At 37.2% G+C, this 23,823-nt stretch overlaps 1 protein-coding gene across 6 annotated transcripts in view; it reads left to right on the forward strand.

The window, feature by feature from the left end:
* The window catches only part of ERBIN (erbb2 interacting protein), a 118,654-nt gene that overhangs the window by 72,453 nt on the left and 22,378 nt on the right, over positions 1-23,823 (forward strand). For 5 of the 6 annotated variants that reach the window (XR_011050190.1, XM_068424112.1, XM_068424115.1 and 2 more), the window contains 14 exons: positions 4,227-4,290; positions 6,098-6,172; positions 7,496-7,640; positions 8,080-8,152; positions 9,195-9,324; positions 9,679-9,794; positions 10,784-10,853; positions 11,877-11,976; positions 14,362-14,483; positions 15,109-15,279; positions 16,064-16,246; positions 18,498-18,612; positions 20,353-20,536; positions 21,344-22,859. Coding sequence is in view for 5 of the 6 variants with exons in the window: in XM_068424112.1 (XP_068280213.1) it covers positions 4,227-4,290; positions 6,098-6,172; positions 7,496-7,640; positions 8,080-8,152; positions 9,195-9,324; positions 9,679-9,794; positions 10,784-10,853; positions 11,877-11,976; positions 14,362-14,483; positions 15,109-15,279; positions 16,064-16,246; positions 18,498-18,612; positions 20,353-20,536; positions 21,344-22,859 (3,064 nt within the window). In the remaining variant the exon portion in view is untranslated. The remainder of the gene's footprint in view (positions 1-4,226; positions 4,291-6,097; positions 6,173-7,495; positions 7,641-8,079; positions 8,153-9,194; positions 9,325-9,678; positions 9,795-10,783; positions 10,854-11,876; positions 11,977-14,361; positions 14,484-15,108; positions 15,280-16,063; positions 16,247-18,497; positions 18,613-20,352; positions 20,537-21,343; positions 22,860-23,823) is intronic. The other variant, XM_068424114.1, reaches the window with a different exon arrangement.

Below are 23,823 nucleotides of genomic sequence, written 5' to 3' on the forward strand. Positions count from 1 at the left end.
CACTGTGGTTCAGTTAAGGGAGATTAAAGCTATTGAGACTATTTTTTATTTTTTTTAAATTTAACCACCGCATTAATATGGGTTTTGCTACAGTGAGGTACTGGAAACATACATTGTATATGTATGATGTACACTGAGGAGAAAATTTCATTGTGGTGTCCATAGTACACAGAGGTGAATCTGCCTTTCAGGATGATACAACCATGCTGCAGTTGAGCTGGCCAACAGGGGCATCCATGGCCTGGCTTTAACTGTTATGTTAGAACAGAAGCTGCTGTGAAATTTGAACTTACACAGTGTTCCAAAGCTGAGTATGTGTTTTAAAAGGAACACGCTATACAGCTTTAAACAGTGTAGAAAATCCAAAGGTTTTTTTTTTGAAGCTACTAAGATGTAGCAGCACGTGCTAGTATTTTTGCTATGGAATACAACTGTCTTGTCTTGTCTCCCTGTCATCTCACCTTTTTAATATTTTCATACTTAACGGCGAATTCTTTTGTATTTGTGATGAGAAATGTATTTGGATAAATTTCTACAAAATCGGCTAGCCCTCTTGCTAAATTAAACATGCACATAATTTTTAACAGTAAAGCATGAAGCACTTGAAAGACTGCTAATCAAAATGGGTAATTAATGCGAACACACTAAATGAACCTTGCTTTGTGCCAAATGCATCATTTTGCTTGGAGCTTATGCAGAGCCAGAGACTGCAAAACTGGCGGTATCATAATGCAGAGCAGCTCAATGAAAATAGTTCTGCTGAAAGGAAAGCAAAAATAGAGACTGTTGTAGAGGCATTTATCTGATGGGTAGCTGAAAGTTGGGGAAAAGGTCCAGCAGAAATATAAAAAGTTTATTTTTGATTTTTTTTAAGCTTCTGTCTGTTGCCTAATTGTCAATAAACAGAGTAACCTTTTCAGAAAGAAGCAAGTTATTTGGGAGTGTAATTATGATGACTGAGAGCCCAGTCTTGCTATCACACGCAGCTCTTGAATTGTGTGCTGCTTGAAGTAAGCTGTAGTGTTAACCTTAGGGAAGCTGACTATTGACAACATCAGAATCTGAGGCATAATTTAGACTAGCTGATCCCTTAGTGTTGGAGTGATGTGACAGCAAGTTCAATAATATGAATTATGAAACAGATTTTTCAGTTTCTGGAGGGGATTACATAGTGCCGTGGCCAAGTTAGAAATAGCTCTAACTCATGGTGTAGTAAATGTTTGTTTCCAGTCCTGTATTCCTCTTCCTTTAGCACTGAATTTTCCTATTGCTTTAACATTATTGGAAGCTTTGTTTGCATTTTGTCTGAAGGTGTAGTTGCTCTATGAACAGTACAGAGAAGCAAAGAGACCTTAGTCATAGAATAGCTGTAAGTGCTGTAGAGTGGGCAGGCAGTGGGGAAGGGGAGGGAAATAACTGGGGTCCTGGTCTTACAAACACACTTGTGTATGTTTTACAGTTGAGTGGCTGTGTTTGCTAGATCACAGCCATTTTGGCAAGGAAAAAAAGAGGCCCCAAATCAGTCAGGTTACTTTGTTATACTGTCAGTGTTCCATAGCATTAATTTTGCAGATACTTGAGAGACATTTGCAGATACTCGCGCTGGTTCCAAATGGGAAGACCAGGACCCTTGATGAAAAACTGTTATAGTATTTTTATTTTATTATATTTTTTGTAAGACAGTGAAGATTAAGGCAAGAATGGCGACTTGGGTTGCCTTAAAGCCATGAAGGATATAGCACTAGCAGGTTGGGAAGGGAGCACCTAGGTCTTGGGTTGGACTGCAGTGGAATTTGTATATCTAGTGTAATTTGGCAGTGGGGAGGAGAGGAGCTCTGTTGCTTAGATTCTGTGAATTTGGTGTTAGCTGTGTAAACAGTTTGGCCTCAGAGTTGAATGGTGTACAGGAGGAAGGAAAAAAAACCACTCAGACCTTGGAGGTGTGTTGGTCTGGGAGACTGAGTTTTTTCGTGGGGTTTTTTTGTGGGTTTTTTTGTTTTGTTTGTTTTGTTTGGGTTTTTTTTGCTATATCTTTACCAAACCATTGAAATAAAAAGCGAATAGTTAGTGTTGAACTGAGAGAAAAAATTTAATTCATCTCAAGCTGCAGTAAAAAACCCCATGTGACTTCATTTCAATTCAGCCTCATCAAAATTCACTTAAATGAGATTGAACTTCTTCCATTTTGTTGGTGTTACCTGTTTTTTTTTCCTTCACTTTTAAAATCTGTATTTATTTCTAAGCTGAAAATTCAGTGCAAATAAAAATCAAGGCACTGTCTCAAAACTGTTGAAACAAAAGGACCATAAAAATGTTAAAATAAGTAATTTTTTTCAAATAATCCTTTATTGAAACTAATGTATCAAATTCAATCCCACATAGCTGTGATGACCCTGAATCTTCTTTTTGAGGCTGAAATTTAGGTCATCAGTGGAGTGTTGGACTGCTCTCTCTAGTAGCCCAAAGTCTAGCTAACATAGCTTGAGAGCAGGAGAAATCTAAAACCTTTTTAAATTGAAGCCATCAGTAAAAGTACAGCATGGTGTTGCTCATGAGGCTTTGAAAGCTGCAGAACGATATGCTGGATCCTGTGAGTCTTCAGCTGTGCTTCTGGGAGATGCGTCGGGGCAAATTTCTTAGCAACATGTGGCACTATACTCAGTATTGACATGGTCTCGTAAAGCTTTGAGAAATTCAGCTTACGGGGTTCAGAGGGACTTAGATAATTTATCTTAGAATGGGAAAATGAATTTTAGCAGTTGGCTTCCTGATAATCATCCTGTTCATTAGCTTTGAGAAATGAGGGAAAATGTTTCTCAGATTCTTCTGGAAGAAGCCTTTTCATGTATTTTATTTCTTTTTCTTCTTTGAGATGGTGGGAATGTGAGTTAAAGACTTTCCCCTAAAGCCTGTGTATACTGTGTGTGCAGTGCAAAGAATGGCTTCTGCTTTTGTCTTGGTCATGTCTTTATCTACTTGTGCTAAATTCCTAGTTTGTCCGCAGCGTAATTACTATAACGTAATAAAAATCAAATCTATAGACAAATGCCGAGTGTACTCCTTTTTGGAGATTATTTCATGAATAATGTTAGTAATGACATTAACCTACTTTCAATAAATAAGGCAGTTTTCAATAGAATGTGATTTTTGAACTGTGTGTTCAGAACAACCGTAATAGCGTATTTGCAGAACAACTGAAGCTTTGAGTAGCTGCATAGAGCATCTTGTGCTCACGCAGGTATTTTTAAAAGATATTAGTGTTCATCCATATATTCTGAAAACACAAAAGACTACCATGTAGAAGCTCTTATATTTATTTTTTCCAAAATTTTATAGTATGTACACACGGTTTATATTTGAAAGTTTTCGCTATTATTAATCGTTCCATGGAAATCTGTTATTAAATAAATAGAGAACACCAATGTCATCAAAGGGATTCACAAGCCCTTTGAAAACATTTTTAGGTAGTACTGCTGTTGACTGGAGTACCGACCGCCATGTGCTGTGGTAGATCATCTCTGTGGGGGTCACCAAAGTAAACTTAACTGGAGGAAAAATGTTGCCAAAACACAGCTTGAAATAACGGGTTTTACCTCATTTCAGTCATTGATTTAATCTTTGCCACTAGCTGGCTTAAAGAGTATTGATGGGTCACAAAATCCAATTTAGTAATGGGATTTGTTGTAGGACTGGAGAAATAACTAGGATTCCAGAGCGTATCGTATGGAAGCAACTCGGTCAGCAGCCTGGAGAGGGAGAACGGTGTTGTTGGTTACTGTGAGTTGTGGTTCAACAGTGGTCTTTTCTGTTTTAGCTGATCATTAGGCAGTGGACTTTCTTGGAGAGGAAAACATGTAGTTAACCAGCCTTTGGCTGCTGAGAAGACTTATCATGACTGTAGGTGAAAAGCTGAAGCACTCGAAGAGTAACTTCACTGAGTTACTCTGTATCATAAAGATTACTCTAGTGGTCTTTAGTTTTTGTAAACTAATCTGTAGATGAGTTGCAGTGTACTATGTGTGACAGTCAACAGTCGGGATGATCATTAACGTGTGCCTGGTTGAACAGTGTGTGCAAATTTGACCTTATTTAGATATCAGTCCAGTTACGGAAGAGCAAAACTATTTAATGCTGATTAAAATAATATATTTGTATGAGTACAGGAAGATTGGATGTAACTGGTGTTTTCTTAAGTGTAATTCCTTATTAATCCCCCTCCCATGCAGAACCATGTGCAGACTGACTCAGCTGGAGAGACTGGACTTAGGAAGTAATGAATTCACAGAAGTGGTGAGTTTTGCCATAGTAACAGAGTTTTGTATCTTTTATAAATCTCTTTATGCTTTAATCTATTTTTAATCAATATGAAAATATGAACATCAGCCCTAAGAGTTGTGCTACTGAGCAGATATTATGTATACCTTATACTACTTTGTAGATCCTGTTATAAAAATTATGTGTGTTTTCTGATGAATATGAGTATGTTTTTCCTGAGTTTGAAAGTAATGCTCTGTGGTATAGCGTGATTGCGGTAGTGGTAACAAATGAATGGTAACATGTGTTTCAATTTTAAAAATAATTGTTTGGCTTGTAATAAATTCTAAACATGAATCAGTTATTTAATGTTGCAAGTTCTGTATAAGCTGTGCATAATCTGCTTTTATTACTGTGTACAAACTACTTAGATCCAGGGGAAACACTATTAATTTTAAGTTTGAATACTGTTCAAAATAGTATTTACAGTTGAAGTGCTCAGATTTTTTTCTTCAGCATGGATCGACTTGTCTCCTGTCCATGATCTCACAGACAAACACATCTTATAGTTACAATCACTTACCATCTCTGTGCTTCTACAAGTACTTTCCTGGATGAAGGAAATGAAATCGAGGTCTAGTGGAACATACTGACCTGCCATCTAATAAAGTCAAGCCTTTGTGTGGCACCAGTAGATGATGCAGAGCTGAGCACTTGCCTAGTTGTATGGTTTGGCAAACAGGGAAGTGTATTTAAGGAATTGCTCATTAGTATAATTACACTTCTAGCCATTACCATGACTGCCATATTCTCATTACAGGGTAGATATTTGTGTGGGTGCCTTAAACTAATGTGCCCAGGCCCACGTTAAGCTGTAACAGCCAGGAACTAAGTGTAGGCTGCAAAATTACCTGTTTGGGTATATTTTTGGGTGATTGCTTCATCTCTCTCAGCCTGTTAGCTGCAAGAGTCAACTACTGGTAACTAATTTCATGAAGGTCTTTTGGTAAAAGCACAGAAAGGTTTGAAACCACATTTTTGGATAAAGATCTGTCTGAAAGGTAGTCTTCAGCTAAGATTTTCTGTTGGAAAATGGATTATTGGGAGTCAGGACAGCAGCTTCTGCAGGAATGCTGTATTTAACTGAACTTGGTTGTAGTTGTTAAGGTGCAGTAGCACCTGTTTTGTATTACTTTCTCAGGAGGGAAGTTTAAATAGGAAAGCATATGCTTTCCTATTGAAACATGGATGTTTACCATGAAGGGGTGTTTTCCTGATACGTAAGATTCTTGTAACAGTAAGTTGTAATGGAAGCACAATGTTGCACTCACTTTCTGGATGGAGTTGTTTGCTTGCGTTATGCAGATGCACACTTTTTTGCTAAAAAATTAAAATTTGGTTCCCTTTTCCCCAAAATCCCAAAATTATTGTGGTTTTTGAAAAACAGGTCTTCTGAGTTGATGGAATTGAAGGGTTTTTAGACCTCCTCCGTGAAGGAGGAAATTATACACGTAACAATTATTGTGTGCTCCAGTTGAAAAATAATACTTTCTGTTAAAAAAACCACAAACAACAAAACCAAAAAAAAGCCCTACCCAAACACTTTCTGTAAGGATTATTTAGTGCTGTGATGAAGTTCTTAAAAGATTTTTATATATCTAGTATGTATTTACATGTCAAAAAGTGAATTATCTGGATTTTCTTTGATGACCCAGTGAAAAAAGTGTATAAAACAGCTATAATAAGACATTACTTAAAGTTGTCATGGATGAATCACTGAAGTTGGTTTTGCCTTTCACTATTTTTTTATATGAAGTTTTTTAAAAATGGTTTCCCTTTACAGCCTGAAGTACTTGAACAACTGAGTGGGTTAAAGGAGTTTTGGATGGATGGTAATAGACTAACACTTATTCCAGGGGTAAGTTCTTTTACTCTGTTAAACATTTAGCATTTTAATTGACAGTGGTATTTGCTTTGTCAGCGATCACATGTTAAAGTTGCTGCGTACTGTTAATGCTACTTGAAGCCAAAAGGCTAAATGCCGCTGAAATGCTTAACTAGTCCACTTAGAAACTGTCACTGATCATGAGAGCTGGGTACACCGCTTTTCTTCTATTGAAAGATAGATACCTCTCGTCTACAAATTATGTTCCAGTTCAGGAAAGGGGTAAAAATCCTAGATCAAATCCTGGATCAAATTTAGGGTTGACTGGTCCTTCAAGAAAGGGATTATTTTGTGTGAGACAGCAAGCAGGAATTTACAGGATAAATATGTTGTGTGAATTTTTCTGGTCACGGCTGTAAAGCAAGCAATGCCTGTTCAGGTGCTGTGTATACAGGGAGCACAGCTGCTTCCTGAGAAAATGTTCTGTTGACTTTGTCTGGGTTCCTGACGTCTCTCAGAATTACATGGGGTCCAGGCTGACCTGTTACGCAGTGCTTGTGAAGCTGTGCTTATGTTCTAGTAAACTAGTAAATGAGTATTTGAAATTTGGGAAGCAGCTGGTCTGTTTTCAGACTTAAAATCACTCGCAGTCTTCCGACTTGAGGCTTTCTTGCCTGATCAGTAGTCTTCTCTACTGTCTTTCCTCACGTTAGCTAATTCTTCCTTGCAGAGTTGAGTGGATGTATTAAACATTTCTACTTCAGAGTAGAAGTAAAATGGTATTTGTGGAAGTGACTGCGTCTTCCCTGTGAAGATTTTAGTAGAGTAGTGTGCCCAAATCTTCAGGCTTATTCTTGGTTCATATGGAAAGGTAATACAAGTTTATGTTTGGGCTTGTTTCTTCAGTTTAGTACAAGTAGGGATTCATTGTTGTTGGTTTTGGGGTTAAGTAGGATGCAGTTTTACACAAAAGGCAAAACAAGCATTAAAAGACTTTACTGGAGCCTAGTGATGTCCTTACGTTATCTATCTCCGTGTGAAGTCTGTTCTAAAGCTTCGGGGGCTTGATTCACGGTAACTGATCGACCTGTTGGATTTGCAGCAGACTGACTTTAGAGACCTGCGGAATTACTGTGGTGTGTCTGTGTGTGTGTAAAAACATCAACTGTGCATATCTGCATAAAATATTTCATTACAAAGCTTGGATATTTTGCATAAAATTGTATTTCAGCACTATAAATAGGCTTTTGCTTTTCCTCTGGCATTACACTTGAGAGACAGTTTGTTGTCAAATCTGCTGGCTTTTTTGTTTTGAACTTGCGCTTTCTTGAATACATTATTTTCTCTTGCTTGTAGTTCATAGGCACTTTGAAACAACTGACCTACTTGGATGTTTCTAAAAACAACATTGAAGTAGTTGAAGAAGGTATTTCAGGTTGTGAAAGCCTGCAAGACCTACTGTTGTCCAGTAATTCCCTTCAGCAACTGCCAGAGTCTATTGGTTTGTATTTTCAGTTAATTCATATTCTCAGACACACAACACTTGAAAATAGACAAACAGCATTTTAGACCTAACTTTCAATTGATTAAAAGTGCCAGTTTTGGATAAAGCTGTAATGCGTAGCTGAATAGTAAACTTCATATTTGTTTTGGAGCATTCGTGACTGTATACAGTAGTTTGTAAACGGATAAGAAACTGTTGACTGTAATAGAGTAAAAAAAATCCTCCCCCCCGCTATGGCTGGCACATGGTCAGCTGGCAAAGAAGTTCTGTAGGGTCGTCTGCTTATTTCCTTACGTATATATCACTATAGGCATGCCAGGGAATACAGAAGATGTGGTTGCTTGCCTATAGTTTTTTTCCCCCGTTAATTTAAAATTTAAACAAAGCTTAATGAACTCAAATGCCCTTTTTGACTTACTTGTTCATTGTATTACAGGTTCCCTGAAGAAGGTGACAACACTTAAAATTGATGAAAACCAGTTAATTTATTTGCCAGACTCCATAGGAGGGTAGGTACTTCACCTGAATAAAAGGTTGAATAGTCTTTCTGCACACTTTTCTGTAACAGTGGCTACTCTTTTGAATGTTTTTACACTTACTCGATTTAATTTCTTCTGCATGTTCATGTCTTAGTAAAATTGAAAGCAAATGCTTTCATATCTTACTTCTAGTTTCCAGCATGTATGTTCTTCATGTATTACTTAATATCAAAAGACCTATGTTTGTCACTTGTTAATGCCGGCACCAATCTATAGAAGAAAAATTGAATATGAAAGAAAACAAGGTGTTTAAAAAGGCAGTCACTGCCTGAATCTGGTTTGTGGCAGTAATGTAGCTGTTGCTGTGGTAAACATTGCAAATGGTTGAACCACTATCAAAAAGCTTGTAAAAAATGGATCTGAACACACACATTTATCTTTTTTTGTATTCTAAGGAGAATTTTCACCTGTTAATCAGCAGGCTTTGTAATGTGTAATTTGTTGTTCAGCAATTTAATTTAAAACTCACAAATGACAGCAAAAGTAGTTGATTCAGAATTAAGTGCTATACAAATGCAGGGTATTTGCTTCAATTTCTTTTCTCTCATGATAATTAATGTAGGTTATCTTTTGTTGTCAGAATTTACAAAATACTTCTTCACTGCCAGATTCTTGGATTCACTGTCTCTAACTCTTGAAACTCTTTTCTTGTTCAGAAACTGCGCTCAACTCCTGTTTGGCTATGATCTGTCCCATTTGAATGTTTTCAGTGCCTTGCACTAGCACATTGACATGTAGTACCCAAACGTTTGATGTTGCTGACTCTGCTGGTTTTGCTGAATGCTCTCTTATGAGGACAGTGTAAAGGAGATTTTAAAAAAACAGAACACATGTTAGGCAATTAGTAAAGGATTTTTCTTGGATTTTAATTCCCTTGGGCTTCAGAGTTTCATTTTGAATTAAATTTGAGATTTGTAATTAATAATGTTATTAACTTCATTTAAACTTAAAGTATTCAGGGAATGTTGGATGAATTAACGTGTATAGAGGAGTTTGGTTTTTTTATTTGCAGGTTAGTATCAGTAGAAGAACTGGACTGTAGTTTCAATGAGATTGAAACACTGCCTGCATCTGTTGGGCAGCTCTCTAATATAAGGACATTTGCTGCAGATCATAACTTTTTAACACAGCTGCCATCAGAGGTATGTATTTAATTACAAAACTGTAAAATTATTTTTTTGATGTATTTTAAACTATATAGTCTGTACAACGTTTGGGTAACAAGTTAGTAATTCTTGAGTAGATTTTCTTCGTGTATGTTTTTAAAGGAGGGTGTAGACAAATATATGAGTTTTCAAATAGTGCAATTCTGCATTTGTTTAAGCAAGAAGAAATTTGCTAGTGTATTGAAACTAAAAGAAGGTTTAATACGTAAGAATACATCTAATGAAACTTCACAGGCAAAAATAGCTGTAATATGAATTGTTTTAAAACAGTAAAAATTTGCATATTCAGAATTGTGAAGATGAATTGATTCTTCTATTTTTTTTTTCCAGATTGGAAACTGGAAGCGTGTAACAGTGTTGTTTCTGCATTCTAATAAGCTTGAATTTCTCCCTGAAGAAATGGGTGATATGCAGAAATTAAAAGTCATCAATCTGAGTGATAATAGGTTTGTGAATGCATTTATTCAAGTAGAAGTTGTATAAAATGCACTAACAATGTAGAGGTATTGTTATGAATATATTATGCTATCTTGCCTTACCTCACGCACAGCTTAGAAGCTGACTGAGGTGCGTGTATTTACTGTATTCTTGTTGTATTCTGGATCTTGCAGTTCCATTGTATTAAGCTGTCTATTTTTAATGACTTGGCACATGGTACATGAGTTGAATTAGTTTGGTTATTTTCATAAAACTCTGGATTCATACTTCAAAGTTAATAGCTTCCTGTATTGCCTAAGGAGGACACAAAACCACTATCACAGTATAGTGTAAAACACTTGAGTGTTCTTGGGAAGGGGGAAAAGAGAGTTGTGTTTTATTAGAGGTGGTTGTTAAAAACTGCCAAAACATTCCTCTTTTGGGAATTGCCAGTTTGTGGAATGGAAATGTATTGGAGAGCTAGGTCCAACTTAGCTCTCCCTCTTGTTCTGCCAGTCCAACTTCTCTTTACTCCATCTGTAGCTTGATTTCTCCATTAATGCCCGAGCTTTCATTATCCAGGGCAGCCCCTTTCCCACATGTGTATCTTGGATAAAACCAACTTTCATATGTAGCGCTTTTTTCTGAATTGGCGTGCATGTCTATTGAAAGATAAAATGCTGAGGATTCAGATTAATTAATTCAGGTTAATTGTTTCAAAATTGTATTCAAGTTGCTGAACTGAGTTAAATTCAAGTTACAGTGTCATTTTTTTTTAAGCTGCTTGCTAAAGTGAGCAGAAATGCAGTTTTTTGTTTGCGTGGATATTTTTTAATTCCATGTATAGCTTTGAATCTAAATGAAATGCTGTTGCCTTTCAACTGTTAATAGTTACTAATTGAGCTATATCTGTAAATGTCCCTTTTAAACATTTTTACAGGCTACTGCAGGATTGTTTCTTAACAGTCTTAACAGTATGGATAAGTGTACTTACGGAAATTCTTGTTGTAATTTACAGGCTGAAGAATTTGCCATTTACTTTTACAAAACTGCAGCAGCTCACTGCTATGTGGCTATCAGACAATCAGGTGAACTTTTTCAAAATTAAAAATAGATGATTGTTGACTTTATTGCTAATGGAATCGGCACGTACAGAGGCATCTGTTAAATAATGAGACCCGGTACAGTGTATATACATCAGTACTTCCTTCACATTACTCTTTTGGTTCCCCTGAAGTAAACAACACTGAGCCTACCTGTCTTTGGAGACTTTCATACTTGTAGCAAAGTTCTGTGCTCTTAGGAAATGCAGTTTAACAGATGTTGGGTTTTATGGTTTTTGTTTTTCTTAATTCAGGCTTGTTTACACAGGAGAGCTAGTGCTTGATAAGCTAGTACTGGAGTGTGTAGGTAGCATGCTGTTTCTTCCACAGCTATACCACTGGGAAAACTCAGCATGCCTTTTTTTGAGCTAGGTTTCTTGCCACACCTTTGAACTCTGTGACTGTCTTGAGTTTCAAGCTGTTAAGCAGTAACTCATGCGCTTGTGACATGTGTTTTTGCTGTGTATCGAAGCCATCTGTACTATGCTGATTTCCTGAACAATGTTGAAGTGTACGGGGCTGCCAGAAACCCCCTAGCCTCAGGTGTAGTATAATGAAGGCACTTTTGCTACTACAGTAATTTCAAGAATCCCCTGCCTTTTTTTTGTAAGGGGTGGGAGATGTTCAATCGGTGTCAAGGTGAAAAACTGAGTACAAAATTTTTCTCTTTAAATGAGTGTCTGCAGCTTTAAATGGCCAAATATATCTGTGTATTCGAGATCAGCGTGCTTTGTCCTAGCAAGCAACTGGGTTATTTTTTTAATATCCAGTGTTTGCTTTTCTCTTGAAGTTATTACTGAGTTTCAGTTCTCAGTCAAAGCCAGTTGTCCATCAAAGCCAGACATGTTAATAACTTCATTTTGTGAAAGTTACTCAGAGGAGAAATGGTTTAATACAAGGCAGAGTAGTTTTTAAAGTAGTGGGACAGGCATGCTCTGTGATACGTAGATCGTATTTACCTTGTTATAGGTATTCTCATAACATATCCTTCTTTCATTTGCTTCCTAGTCTAAACCACTTATCCCTCTCCAAAAAGAAGCTGACCCGGACACACAGAAAACAGTTCTTACTAATTACATGTTCCCCCAGCAACCGAGGACTGAGGATGGTAAGAATTTCTGAAACACCTTGTCAGAATGCTCACTTTTGAAAATAATAATGGGAAGGCTGTGCAGCTAATACGATTTTCTCTAGAAAATACTTCAATGCAAGTTTGAAGTAAACTTGTAGGTGATGAAGAGTTACATCTGAAGAATGAGAACAGTAATTCTGTGGTTTATTTAAAAAAAAAAATTGGTCCAGGGAAAAAGCATTTTGGTCACATTTAGTTTGAACTGTTTCATAAAAGGTTAGGCCCAAAATATTAAGACCTTGACAGAAAGTTATTTCTGCATGCTTGTGAAATAGATAGGAAAATAAGTAACATTGCCTGAGTAACCCCATCAGGAGTTGGATAAAGAGAGTTAAACCTCGTTATTTTTCCACTTCCTTTCCCCTGCAGGCAAAAGGAAAAAGCTTGTTCTGTTTTAAGAGAAATGGAGGGGAGGACACAAGTCAATGTAAAGAATTGAAAACTGATGAGCGGCGACATTTGCTGTTCCATGACACAAGTGTTTAGTACACTGAGAAAGAAGTAACCCAAATATCAGCAAACCCACTAAATCCTGCATTACTTTTAGAGCCTTCTAATGCAGATAATGCATCTTCAATAACTCTGATAGAATGTGAGAATTATAAAATCATTTGGAGGCTGGGTGAAGCTCAAGATTGTTCCTGAAAGCGTTCTCTCCATTTGAACTTTTTTTTAGCCAGGTGCCATGGTTTCTTTCTGTAGACAAGGAAGGGGCTGCTTGTTTGGCTTCAGTTGACAGAATACCTGCCTCTGAGGTGGTCATTCTAAATGGAAGGTTTAAAGTTCAGTAGATAGCATTTTTAAAAATTAAAACTTTTAAAATTCTTCATCGTGTTCTTTTTTTGGTCAGGAACAGTTTCGATGACAGTAAGTCTATTAGAATATTTTCAGATGTGTTAAAATTGTAAGTGTCACGGTTTAAAGCTGGGCTGGCTATTAACCCAGTGGCAGACGCTCTCTGTTAACCCTCTCCCCCCCCCCACCCTAAGAGAAAGGGAAAAGGGAGAGAGACTTATGGGTTGGAAAGTTAAAACAGTTTTAATAAACTATAGTAATGAAAAAGAGTATAGTAAGAATAATAGAAAATAATCAAATATATACAAAACCAAGATCGAGAGCTTGGAAATCCTCCTCAGGCAGAGTTGCTCCCCCCAGCACAGGCAGAGGGGAAAATGCAGTAGCTCCCCCTGCCATCACACCTGCAGGCTTTTAACTGGGAACTGGCAAAGCTGGTACCAATCAGTGGGAGACAGGAGGGCCCATCCCTCCTGGGCCCCACCTCCAGGAGGCAGTGGGTTAGTGATAAATAGGAAAGTGAGAATGACGTGTATGGGATGGAATACCTCGTTGGTCAATCTTGGGTCACCTGCCCTGTCTGCTCCTCCCTGCAGGTGCGACCCCCTTTCTGCTCTTCACTCGTAAGCAGTGAGGAATTTAGCAGTGACCTTGGTTTCTCTAAGACTAATTGGCCTGGTTTGGGCCAAACCAGGACAGTAAGTTTACCCAATAAGCACAGAGGAACAAGTATTGCAATGCACTTGTTGAGCCCTATAATTATTTTTCTATTTTGAGTATAGAAGTAGTTAATACAAACAGTCTTGGCATTGCTAGCGAAGGATCTACATTTGCTGGGGTGGTGGTGGCAGATTCATTAGACTATTTGGCATGCTAAAGTAGAACCTGGCTGATGTAACACAAGGCATGGAGAGATGCTAGCAGGTACCTCTAGACAGTACGTACCCGAAAGATTTCTTTCTCTCCTGTAAAATTAAGCAAGAAATACTTTATAAAGCTCCTGTCATTTGTATAACTTCTGCAAAATCATGTGTTTACCTTAAGGTTTAGATGCTGTAGGTTTTTTTCAGGATTGGTAATAGTGCAGGTTTTTGTCACTAAGTCATTCTTATTCTTCATTGTTAAATTTTCATTAAATGAACTCAGGTGAGTGCTCTTACACGTGCTTAATGAGTCCAGCTCACTGAAGTCAGATTATATAAATCTTTATAAGTATAATTTACATTTATAGATGTACAAATACATATTTTCATATTTATACATATATATGAATAAAAATACTTTGCAGCAGAGAGTGGTGGTGAAAATTTTCATGGGTGAGTGTTAAGACTATAGTTGTGTGTATGAAGGTTTTTACTTTATGGACAGGGCTTTTACTATTATGAGAAGACAGGCAAGTTCATGAAGCACTGGCAGTGCAGTTAGTCGTCAGTTAATGTTGCTAGTCTCTTATCTTTAAAGAATGTGTACAGAACCACACCAAGCCCATCCAAGAGAAAGAAAATGAGGATTTTTATTTTGCATAATGTATTTATTCTTATGAGAGTCTCTCTTTTTTTTTTAAAGTTATGTTCATATCTGATAATGAAAGTTTCAATCCATCTCTGTGGGAGGAACAGCGGAAACAGCGTGCTCAGGTGGCATTTGAGTGTGATGAAGACAAAGATGAGAGAGAGGCACCGCCTCGGGTTAGTGTTGTATTTTATTTTTGAATACTTGATGCTTCCCTCCCTGTTATTTCCACCCCTGAATCCCATCCCTTTCCTTCCTTTGGCTGAGGCTTTCGCTCTGCTGTAGAAGTCAAGTCTTCAGTTATTAGGTAAAAGTATCTAACAGAGTGAAACACCGTGGGTTTTGGGGTTTGTTTTAAAACTTTTGTTTGGGGTTTTGTTTTTTTGGCTTTTTATTGGGTTTTTTTTTGGCCAGATCATTTGAAGTGGAGCATAAGGGAAAAACTCTAAGCTGTTGTAAGGCAATGTAGGTCTTAACTAGGAGACTACCTGACTGGTGGTGCCGTGGAGACGGATAGTGGAGGAAGCAATGATTAATCCTGATTTTTCTTTAAGTAAATTACAGTTGTCATAATTCTTCCTGCTTGCAGTCAATGGACACATTGAGGGGCAAAAAAAATTGTTTTATAATCTTGCTGGTTTTTATAAACTTAAGCTTGCATCAATCCAGGTAGACTTGAACAGCGAAGTGGAGATCCTAGATTGTTCAGTGTTTTGTCCTAATTCGTTGTTTGTTTTAAAGCTGGTATTTTAATTATGCCATTTAATTAAATGTAGAACATTATTGCTTTTTGTTGTACAGGAAGGCAACCTGAAGAGATATCCAACTCCATATCCTGATGAACTCAAGAATATGGTCAAAACAGTCCAGACAATTGTACATAGGCTAAAGGATGAAGAATCCACTGAAGATCCTGCCAGGGAGTCAAAACGAGAAGGCCAGACAGTTTCTGTAAAAGATGTAGGGGTAAAGGTTAGAGATAATGTTCTCTTCTGCCTTTGGAAGAACTTCCAAAGATCTAGAGTGTCACTGATTCCTTTTAATTCTCTTCTTCCTCCCCACTAGTGCTTTAGCAAGAAAAATTGTCAGATCAAAGAATGGAATTTACCTCTACACCATCTAAAGAAGTCTATAATAAATGTCTGGTTTGCAGTAACAATTTTCCTCTGACACTAAGAATAAGGAAAGTGACTTGATTCTCAGGCAAATACAAAGTATGGATGTGTTAAGGAGATGACTTCTTCAGTTTCTGGAGGATGGCATCTTCGTCGTCCTCTGATCCTCTTTTATCCACTAGATTCACAGTGAAATTCAGGATAATCTTGAAGGCTTCCTTTGTGACTGGAGCTTTTACATGATAAATTGGGAAGGCAATCGTAGCAAGCTGGCACAGGAGTCGGGAGTCTCTAACGAGTTGATGTAGCGTGATAGTTGATAGGACTACTGTTTGGTGCTGACATGTCTCATCGTAGATATTCTTGGCCTTTTTTTTTCTTATTTAACTGGAAATGCAATGGTACAAATTGACCCCAGTGAGGAGGAGAGTCAAATTGATTGACAAAGGGTAGGGACTGTACCTCAGTAATCTGCAGAGATTTCTCTTCATTTCATAGCTGATGCATTCCATACTTTATAATTTCAAAGCCCAGATTTTCCATTCCATAGTTTCCCAAAAGATACAATGTTAACTCTAAATATCGTATGTTACTGAAAACCTTTCAGGATGTTTTTTCTGATAATGTTCTTAATCCTGTAGACTTCAGAAATTGCTTCAATAAAGAACAAAGGAGATGAGAGAAAGCAATATTCAGCAGGAAGCTTTGTGCAGAAGCCTGCTGAACCAGAAGCTGAGCACAGCACCACAAATTCACAAATGACTGCACTTGGTAAAACTCTGCAGAACACAAAAACAATTGTCAACCATGAGGACACGCTCGAGGTATGGCATTGCGATGAGCATCGTAGCTGTCAAAGAATTGTGCTGGTGTTGTATTTAATTTGTTACTCTGGGGTATGAAAATTTATGTTGACAATAGCAGAAAATTGCCATCCATAAGCGCTGTAAATACAGATGGTTTGCAGTGCAACATTTTTCTCACTTGAGATTATATTAAGTAAAAGTTGAAATAGCGAATAAAAAGTCCATCATAATGAGATACATGCATTTAAAGAAAAATAAAGTGAACTTGATGAAAGGTTTACCAAAGCATCAAACTCTGAAAAGACTCAGAATTTTCCAGGTTTTGCATGGTTGTCAGTTCTTCATTAAATAATTGATTTTAATTGTCACTGAAATGACAAAGTATCTGATTAGTGGGAGCAATCAAAAATTTGTATATACAAGTGACTATGCACATTCATTTCCAATGAGAAGTGAAAGGTGAGTTTAAAAATATGAATTCCTCTGTGTTTATTAGTGAGCTGTCATCAATATGACTTGGATTGTGTTTACCTCTTATAAATTTAAGCTCTTTGTACATCTCTCGAACAAACTCCATGTATTCGTTTATTTAGAAAGTTTCAGACTTATGGCAAGTTCTGGAACTTATCACTTAATCAGATGCCAGTCAGAACATGAAAAATGCTTTTTTCATAGTTCCACAAGCAGATTATTTTTGCCTGTGTTATGTAAACAGTGGAGCATGCATATATCATACTTCTGTGAAGAGACTTTGTGACAAGCAGTTATGGCTGTTGCTGGCTATTTCCCCACTAGCATGTCCCTGCCGCTCCATACTTTCTGAAAGTATTGGTTTTGACATTTTTCTTTAGTTTAAAAACATGATTTCAGAAAATCATATTAGTTGTCTAATGATAGTGACAGCAATTCTTTGTAGCTGGCTGTATGCCAGTAAGTAAATGAGGCAGCGGCATGTAGTGAATCAGGGATAGTGAATTCCTTACTTCCATGTAATAACCTGCTGGTAACTCTGTTGCAGTTGAATCCAGATATCTAAACTTTGCATGCGTGTTAAGTTTTTCCACTTCAACATTGATTACGCTTGCATATCACATCCAAGAGGAAGGGCAATGTGGTAGAGGCAGTGAGGTGATTGCCTGTTCAAATTGCAGAAAAACAGATGGATTATTACTTTTTTTTTTTTTATTTTTAATGCAGACTATCATAGCTTATTTGCTATGTCTCAGGTTTGTCCTCCCTGCAGTCCAAAGAACTGGCCAGGTAGTTAGAATCATGGGAAAGGTGGTGCTCCAGTAGGTTCCACACATTAAATGTTCTGAAACTTGTAAGAAGTAGTGAACATTGACAGACTTTTTTTGCAGTCTGCAACATGGATTTTGTAGCGTTTGTGATAGGAAGTACGTTTACTAGAAAAGAATTTCTACTTCAGGGAAGGAATTTTTTTTTCCCTTCAAAATATTACTGGAAACAATGATTTTTTGAAGATGATAGGCATGGCAGATACAGGGCTGGCAGTACGATACTGAATCAGTCACGTGGCTGCTCTTGCAGCAGCTTTGTCAGTTGATCTCTTTCGGAAGTGCACTGAGCTCCATCTTACGGTTAGGAACTAGTGATTTCTAGCTTAAGTGCATTCAGCATCACTTCGTTCCTCTGCCCTTGTACTTGAAGTTAAACAACTTCTCTTCCTTTTGGAATTGACCCCCAATGGAAATGTAAAGATACAAACCTAAGCAATGCTTGCCCTTTTTTTTGCTAGACTAGGCAAGCCAAGCTTATTCAATCTTTTCTCACAGCATAGCTCTCCATTCCTAAGATTGTCTTGGTCATGCTACTCTATAGCTGTTTCAGTTTAAGCTCTTCCCTACAAAACCGATACCCAGCTAGTCAGTCTGGGGTGTTTGCTGGTTCTCTTTCTGACTTGAAATCAACTGGCGGTTCTCTCCAGTGGTGGAACAGAGGCTGCATCTGCTTGCTCCAAGTAGGTCTTCACAGCTGAAGTTACTGATTTGACTGTCGTTCCCATGGAGTTCATCAGTGATAATGCAAGTCTGCATGTGCTGCTTCTTAAAGATAATTCAGTGGCAAATATTAAGAAATTCAGTTGACTTGCACTACAAATGCACTACACAGTTGTTATACCTATGTTACGTTGCTCGTTTATTTTTTTACTCTTTATTGTTCAGTGAGTGACAGTTTAGATAGCATTTACTTAACGTTTAAGCAGTTCTTTAAAATGCACAGCATAAACCTGTTTTTCCTTTGGCAGGAGTCAGAAGAGCTCTCCTCTGATGAAGAGATGAAAATGGCAGAAATGCGACCACCGCTGATAGAAACCTCCATAAACCAGCCAAAAGTGGTAGCTCTTAGCAGTAACAAAAAAGGTTAGATAACCTTCAAAAGCAATAGAAGTGTTATGTGATCCTGATAATTTCTTTACTCAAAGTGGCTAGTTTTTCCAATTAAATTATGTAAAAGTAGCTTTAATTTGTATTTTTTAAAAGAAAAATGATCAATTCTCTAGTTAAGCAATGAAAGCAGAAAAGAAATTCTGCAATAACTTATACTTGAGTGTATGGTGGAGAAAGCTGTGTTGACATCCTAATTTTATTGATTCTTGTCATCAGTTTAAAAGCAGAGAGGGAAAGGAGATGCACGTGTTTTGGGGGGCTGTTAGCTTGAACACTCTTGGTATGCTCAAGAAAAGGATTGCAGTAAGTGGTATTTACCTTGGAAATATTCCATATTCCCCCCCCTCATCCAGATTTTGTGGATTACTGCTGCTGTAGGCAGCAATATCACCTGTTTAAATTTCTCAGAGAAGCTGTGCTCTCTTCCGAAGTTTTGAGAATAAACTTCTCTTGTGGCAACTCTTTCTCCAAAGTCACTTTACTCTCTCATTTTTCTTCTTTCCTCTAACAGGAACCTTGAGAACATTGTTTTTGTTACCTAACTTTTATATTCTCTGCAATATAATTTTGGTCTGGGTAACCATTTCCTTAAGAGTAGGTAATGACCTAGGATTCAGAGAAAACACAATTTAAAAGTTGGAGTGGAAATTGTATTTTGCTTCATATGATATTCTAGTCCACCACTTGCCAGGACAAAAGGCTTTTCTGGCTGTTAGATGTAAAAGGGTGAGATTTAGTGGGGATGAAGGAAAACCACACAGAGGCAGCAGGAAGAGTCTGATGAGGATCACCTGCAGGTGAAGATTGATGTTTATCAATGCCGTCTTCGGGTTTTTGTGCCTAACTAAAGTACTAAGTCAAAACTTCTTTCATGTCTCTGGAGATGGACATTAGTTTCACAAAATTTATGCTTTTGGCACCTGTAACTGTGTCTTGAAGCAAAAATTTAAATGTATTTGTTTGTACACTGATATCAAAATCATGGCTGGCTTGAAGTCCTGCAGAGAAATATTTTTGTATGGATGCAGTATGTAAGTATGCATACATTATGCAAGGATCAATGTGCACAGGTGTAAATTACTCTGAAAATGTTGTTCTAAGTGATGTGCAAAGCATGGTAATGCATTGGATTCCAACTCGGCAGAAGAACATTTTTCTTTCATTTTTCTTTTTACATTTATGAAACTATACAGAGCTTATCCAGTGTTCTAGGTCTTTCCAAAGTACTTGTTAAATAGCTGTTCATTAGACCAACGATACAACGTTCAAAATCAGGAACTCCGTACGCTTTCAAAATACTGCATCTGAAGCAGCGTACTTCATTTTCATAGTGGCTGATAGACTCACGTAATGCAAAACTTTGAAATCATTGCAGAAACAGAAATATGATTTGATAGATATTTTGGGGAAATACTACATAGTGCAGCACTAGCTTATGCCAAGGAGACTTGGAATAAAGCAAGAAGTTAAATTTCATTAACAGGTGAGGGCTGTTTCCATTGACCCAAATATTTAAAAAATAGGAAGTATTGCCAGCAGTCTTTTGTAAGTTTAAATGAAGTTTGCAAAGGTGTTAGCTTACCTTTTAGTTTCTGATAGTAAGAATTACTGAAGAGCAAGAGCCAATTTCTAAGTACTGTAACATACACACATTTAAATGGCTATTAAACAGATGTATGTGACTGTAACTAAATTGGCAAATTTTTGTTTCAGATGATTCAAAAGATGCTGATTCCGTATCAGATGAAGCTACCCAAAACAGCAATCAAAATAACAGCAACTGTTCCTCTCCTTCTCGAATGTCAGATTCTGTTTCCTTAAATACTGATAGTAGCCAAGATATTTCTCTCTGTTCTCCAGACAAAGAAACACATGCTGCTGTTTTATCCAAGATCAGGTTTGTAAGACACTGTATACCACTGAGCAGATATAATAGAAAAATGTTACTTAATCTTTCATATTATGTGTCCATTCCTTTAATTCATTGATTTATCACTTGTGAAATCATTTAAATTTTAATGTTTTAAAATAATGTTAAATAATGGAATAGTTCTCTTTAAAAAATAAAAAGACAATAAAATTCAGAGGCTATTTTTATTTTACAAAACATGGTTTCCATCTGTTTTAATAATAGGGTATAATTCATCCTTATTTGTTATCCCTGCAAAATACTTGGATACACCATTTTAAAAGCTCTGTGTTTATTTGCATAATTTTGAAGGTCAATTTGATTACTAACATAACTATAAAAGGCTTTTAGAAACTTAGAAAGAATGCATGTACAGGTTGCTACTCTTCTTGAGGTTTTTAGTTAGAAGGTGCCATTTTTTAAAAAAAATTGCCAACAGGAACAAGACATTTGTCCAAAATTGTCACGGAACTTGGAAGTATTTGATGAAAAAAACTTAGTTATTGTTACTTTGTACTTTTTTACACTTTTAAACTGTATTTAATAATTCCTGTTGAATGTAAACAAACTTCTGAAATCAGATGGCACAAACATTGCCAAAATGAGCCTTCTGTATAATACATTTTTGTAATGGTAAGATAGCAAATCATAAATCTGGTTGTATATTGGTCTTTGTCTGTTTTGTGTGCACAGTGGCTGTGTTGCATGTTAATGATGATTTTTTCTAAAACAGTTCTTAAAGGAATATGTTGGTTCCTTCTGGAATTTCTTTTAAGAGCCATTTTTTTTTTTCAGACGAGAAGACGAAAATTTGAATCATCTTTTGCAAAAGGGAGATGAATTGAGCATTACAGTAGAAGAAAAAATAAATGTGCAAGAGAAGGTTACAAATTTGTCTGAATATGAATTCAGCATTGAAGAAGGATTATGCCTGATAGGAAAAGGTGTTGATCTAAGCACTCCTGTGGAGGGGTCTTGCAAATTAGACCAAATAAACATGAATTTCAATAAACTGGTTAATGAAGAGGCAGTGCCAATTCCTGTAGAAAGGTTACAAACACAGGAAATAGTTTCAGAAAAGGGCTTTTTGAATAACAACACGGAAGAAGAAAGTGAGCACCTTGGAAATGGAAATAAATATTCTATAAATAAAGTAAATGGACATCCTGAGGAAGCACAGTCTCCCAGTAAAGACGAACTCTTGAGAAGCACTACAGTTGATGGTGATACAGCTGAGCTGTCTGTTTCAAGGAGCACTGAAGACTTGTCACCACAGAGAGGTGGTCCTGTGATGAAATCTCAGAGCATCACCAATGTGGACACTGGTGGTCTGAAAATCTACGATATTGTCAATGAGAATGGATCTCAACAGCCAAACTCAGTGATAAAATCAGCATCTGATAGTGCAGATGGAAAAAACATAGTCCGAAGTAAATCTGCTACTCTTTTGTACGATCGGCCTTTGCAGGTTTTTCCTGGGTCATCATCATCATCTGATTTAGTATCTGCTACAAAAACTGTGTTCAAGTTTGACTCAAATCACAATCCCGAAGGTGCTAATGTAGTGAGAGGATCAGTGACAAGTGGTGCACAGCTGTCCTGTGCTCCCCAGTATAATATTCAGTACAGCAGCAGTGTAGCAGCAAAAGATACCTTGTGGCCCCAGAAACAGGCCCAAGTAGAACAAGGCAGCTTACCTCCTTCACGTCTGCTTAGGTCTGACAGTACAGAAACCCCCAGCTATGTAAAGCATTCTGCCAACATGAATTTCTCCAATCATAACAATGTCCGAGCCAGCGCTGTATATAACACTCATCAACGGATGGCTGGGAGACATACAGATATGTGGGCTGTACCACCAAATGATAGACTGCTCCCAGGAGCAACCAGACACACTCTTCAAAGGCAGAGCAGTGTATCTTCTACAGCTTCTATAAATGTTGGGGATACTGGACCTTCAAGGCGGACCCAGGTTCCTGAAGGGGACTATTTAACATACAGAGATTTGCATTCAATGGGAAGAGCTCCGCTGGTCATGTCTGGGCAACAGAGACCTCTTTCTGCCAGGACATACAGCATTGATGGTCCAAACGTACCCCGACCACAGAGTGCTCGGCCATCAGTGAACGAAATACCAGAAAGAACTATGTCAGTTAGTGACTTCAATTACTCACGGACTAGCCCTTCAAAGAGATCAAACCCAAGGGTTAACTCTGAGCACTGTTTGTTAGACCCTCCAGGAAAAAGTAGAGTCCCTCATGACTGGAGGGAACAGGTGCTGCGACATATTGAGGCTAAAAAGCTAGAAAAGGTAAAAATAATAATTTAAAAATTTTTCTACCTTTCTGTTAGCTGGATGTGGAATAAGTTAAATACGCTGTGTTTTGCATTGCTTTTAATTACGAGTGAAAATGTGCTTCTGATACTGCCTTAAAAAGGATAAACATGTTTGTAATGAGTATCTGAGAAACGGTCAAATGGTAGACTGTAAATGAACTTTTCACCCAAAGGAAAAAAAGTCCCTGTTGTTTTTACATCATACTTGCCAGCTTAGTCCAATTACTTTAGAATACATTAAATAATGCCACATTGACCTGCTGGACTGCAAGGCCAGCTCTTTTAGGCCAGGTATTTTTTATTGTAGCATTGTATTCATATTATACTAAAATATTCCCTTACCCTTCTTGATCTTTCTGTTCTGCCTTTTTTTCCCGCTATTTCTTCTCTTTAAGAACTAGGAAAAGAAAATCAGTAAAATCTATTTGGAAGTATAGGTCTACAGCTTCAGTGCTAAAGAATTCAAAAGCCATAATTAACATGCATTTGCCTCCAAGCCAGTTGTCTTTTGAAGTTGGGTATCTGACAGATCGTTGAATGAATATTTATTGCTGTGAGATGAGAACACTTAAAAATCTTGTTCGTTTCAGGAGATCAGAGAAGGTTTGATATAACTAGAGATGACAAACAGGATTCTTAATGTACTGTAAATGCTATCAAGAATTTGAGCTGATATGTAGAGCTGAACAATTGTATCTCTTCAAAGAATTTGAATAGGGACTGGAAGAGTATAATCTATACTGTCCAGCTAAACCAGTTATATAGCATCACTAAATAACGGGTAGAATGTCATTAGCCTGACCCTGTTTCCATGGAGGGGAAGTGAGTAAAGCAGCCAAAATACATTTTGATTATGCCAGCTAGAGCGATTTTCTTTTTTAATTTCTTTTGAAAGAACATAGTTAGGTTTGTGATTATTATGCTACATACTTCAATAT

The sequence above is a fragment of the Nyctibius grandis genome, chromosome Z (assembly GCF_013368605.1).
Source record: "Nyctibius grandis isolate bNycGra1 chromosome Z, bNycGra1.pri, whole genome shotgun sequence".
Classification (NCBI taxonomy): domain Eukaryota; kingdom Metazoa; phylum Chordata; class Aves; order Nyctibiiformes; family Nyctibiidae; genus Nyctibius; species Nyctibius grandis.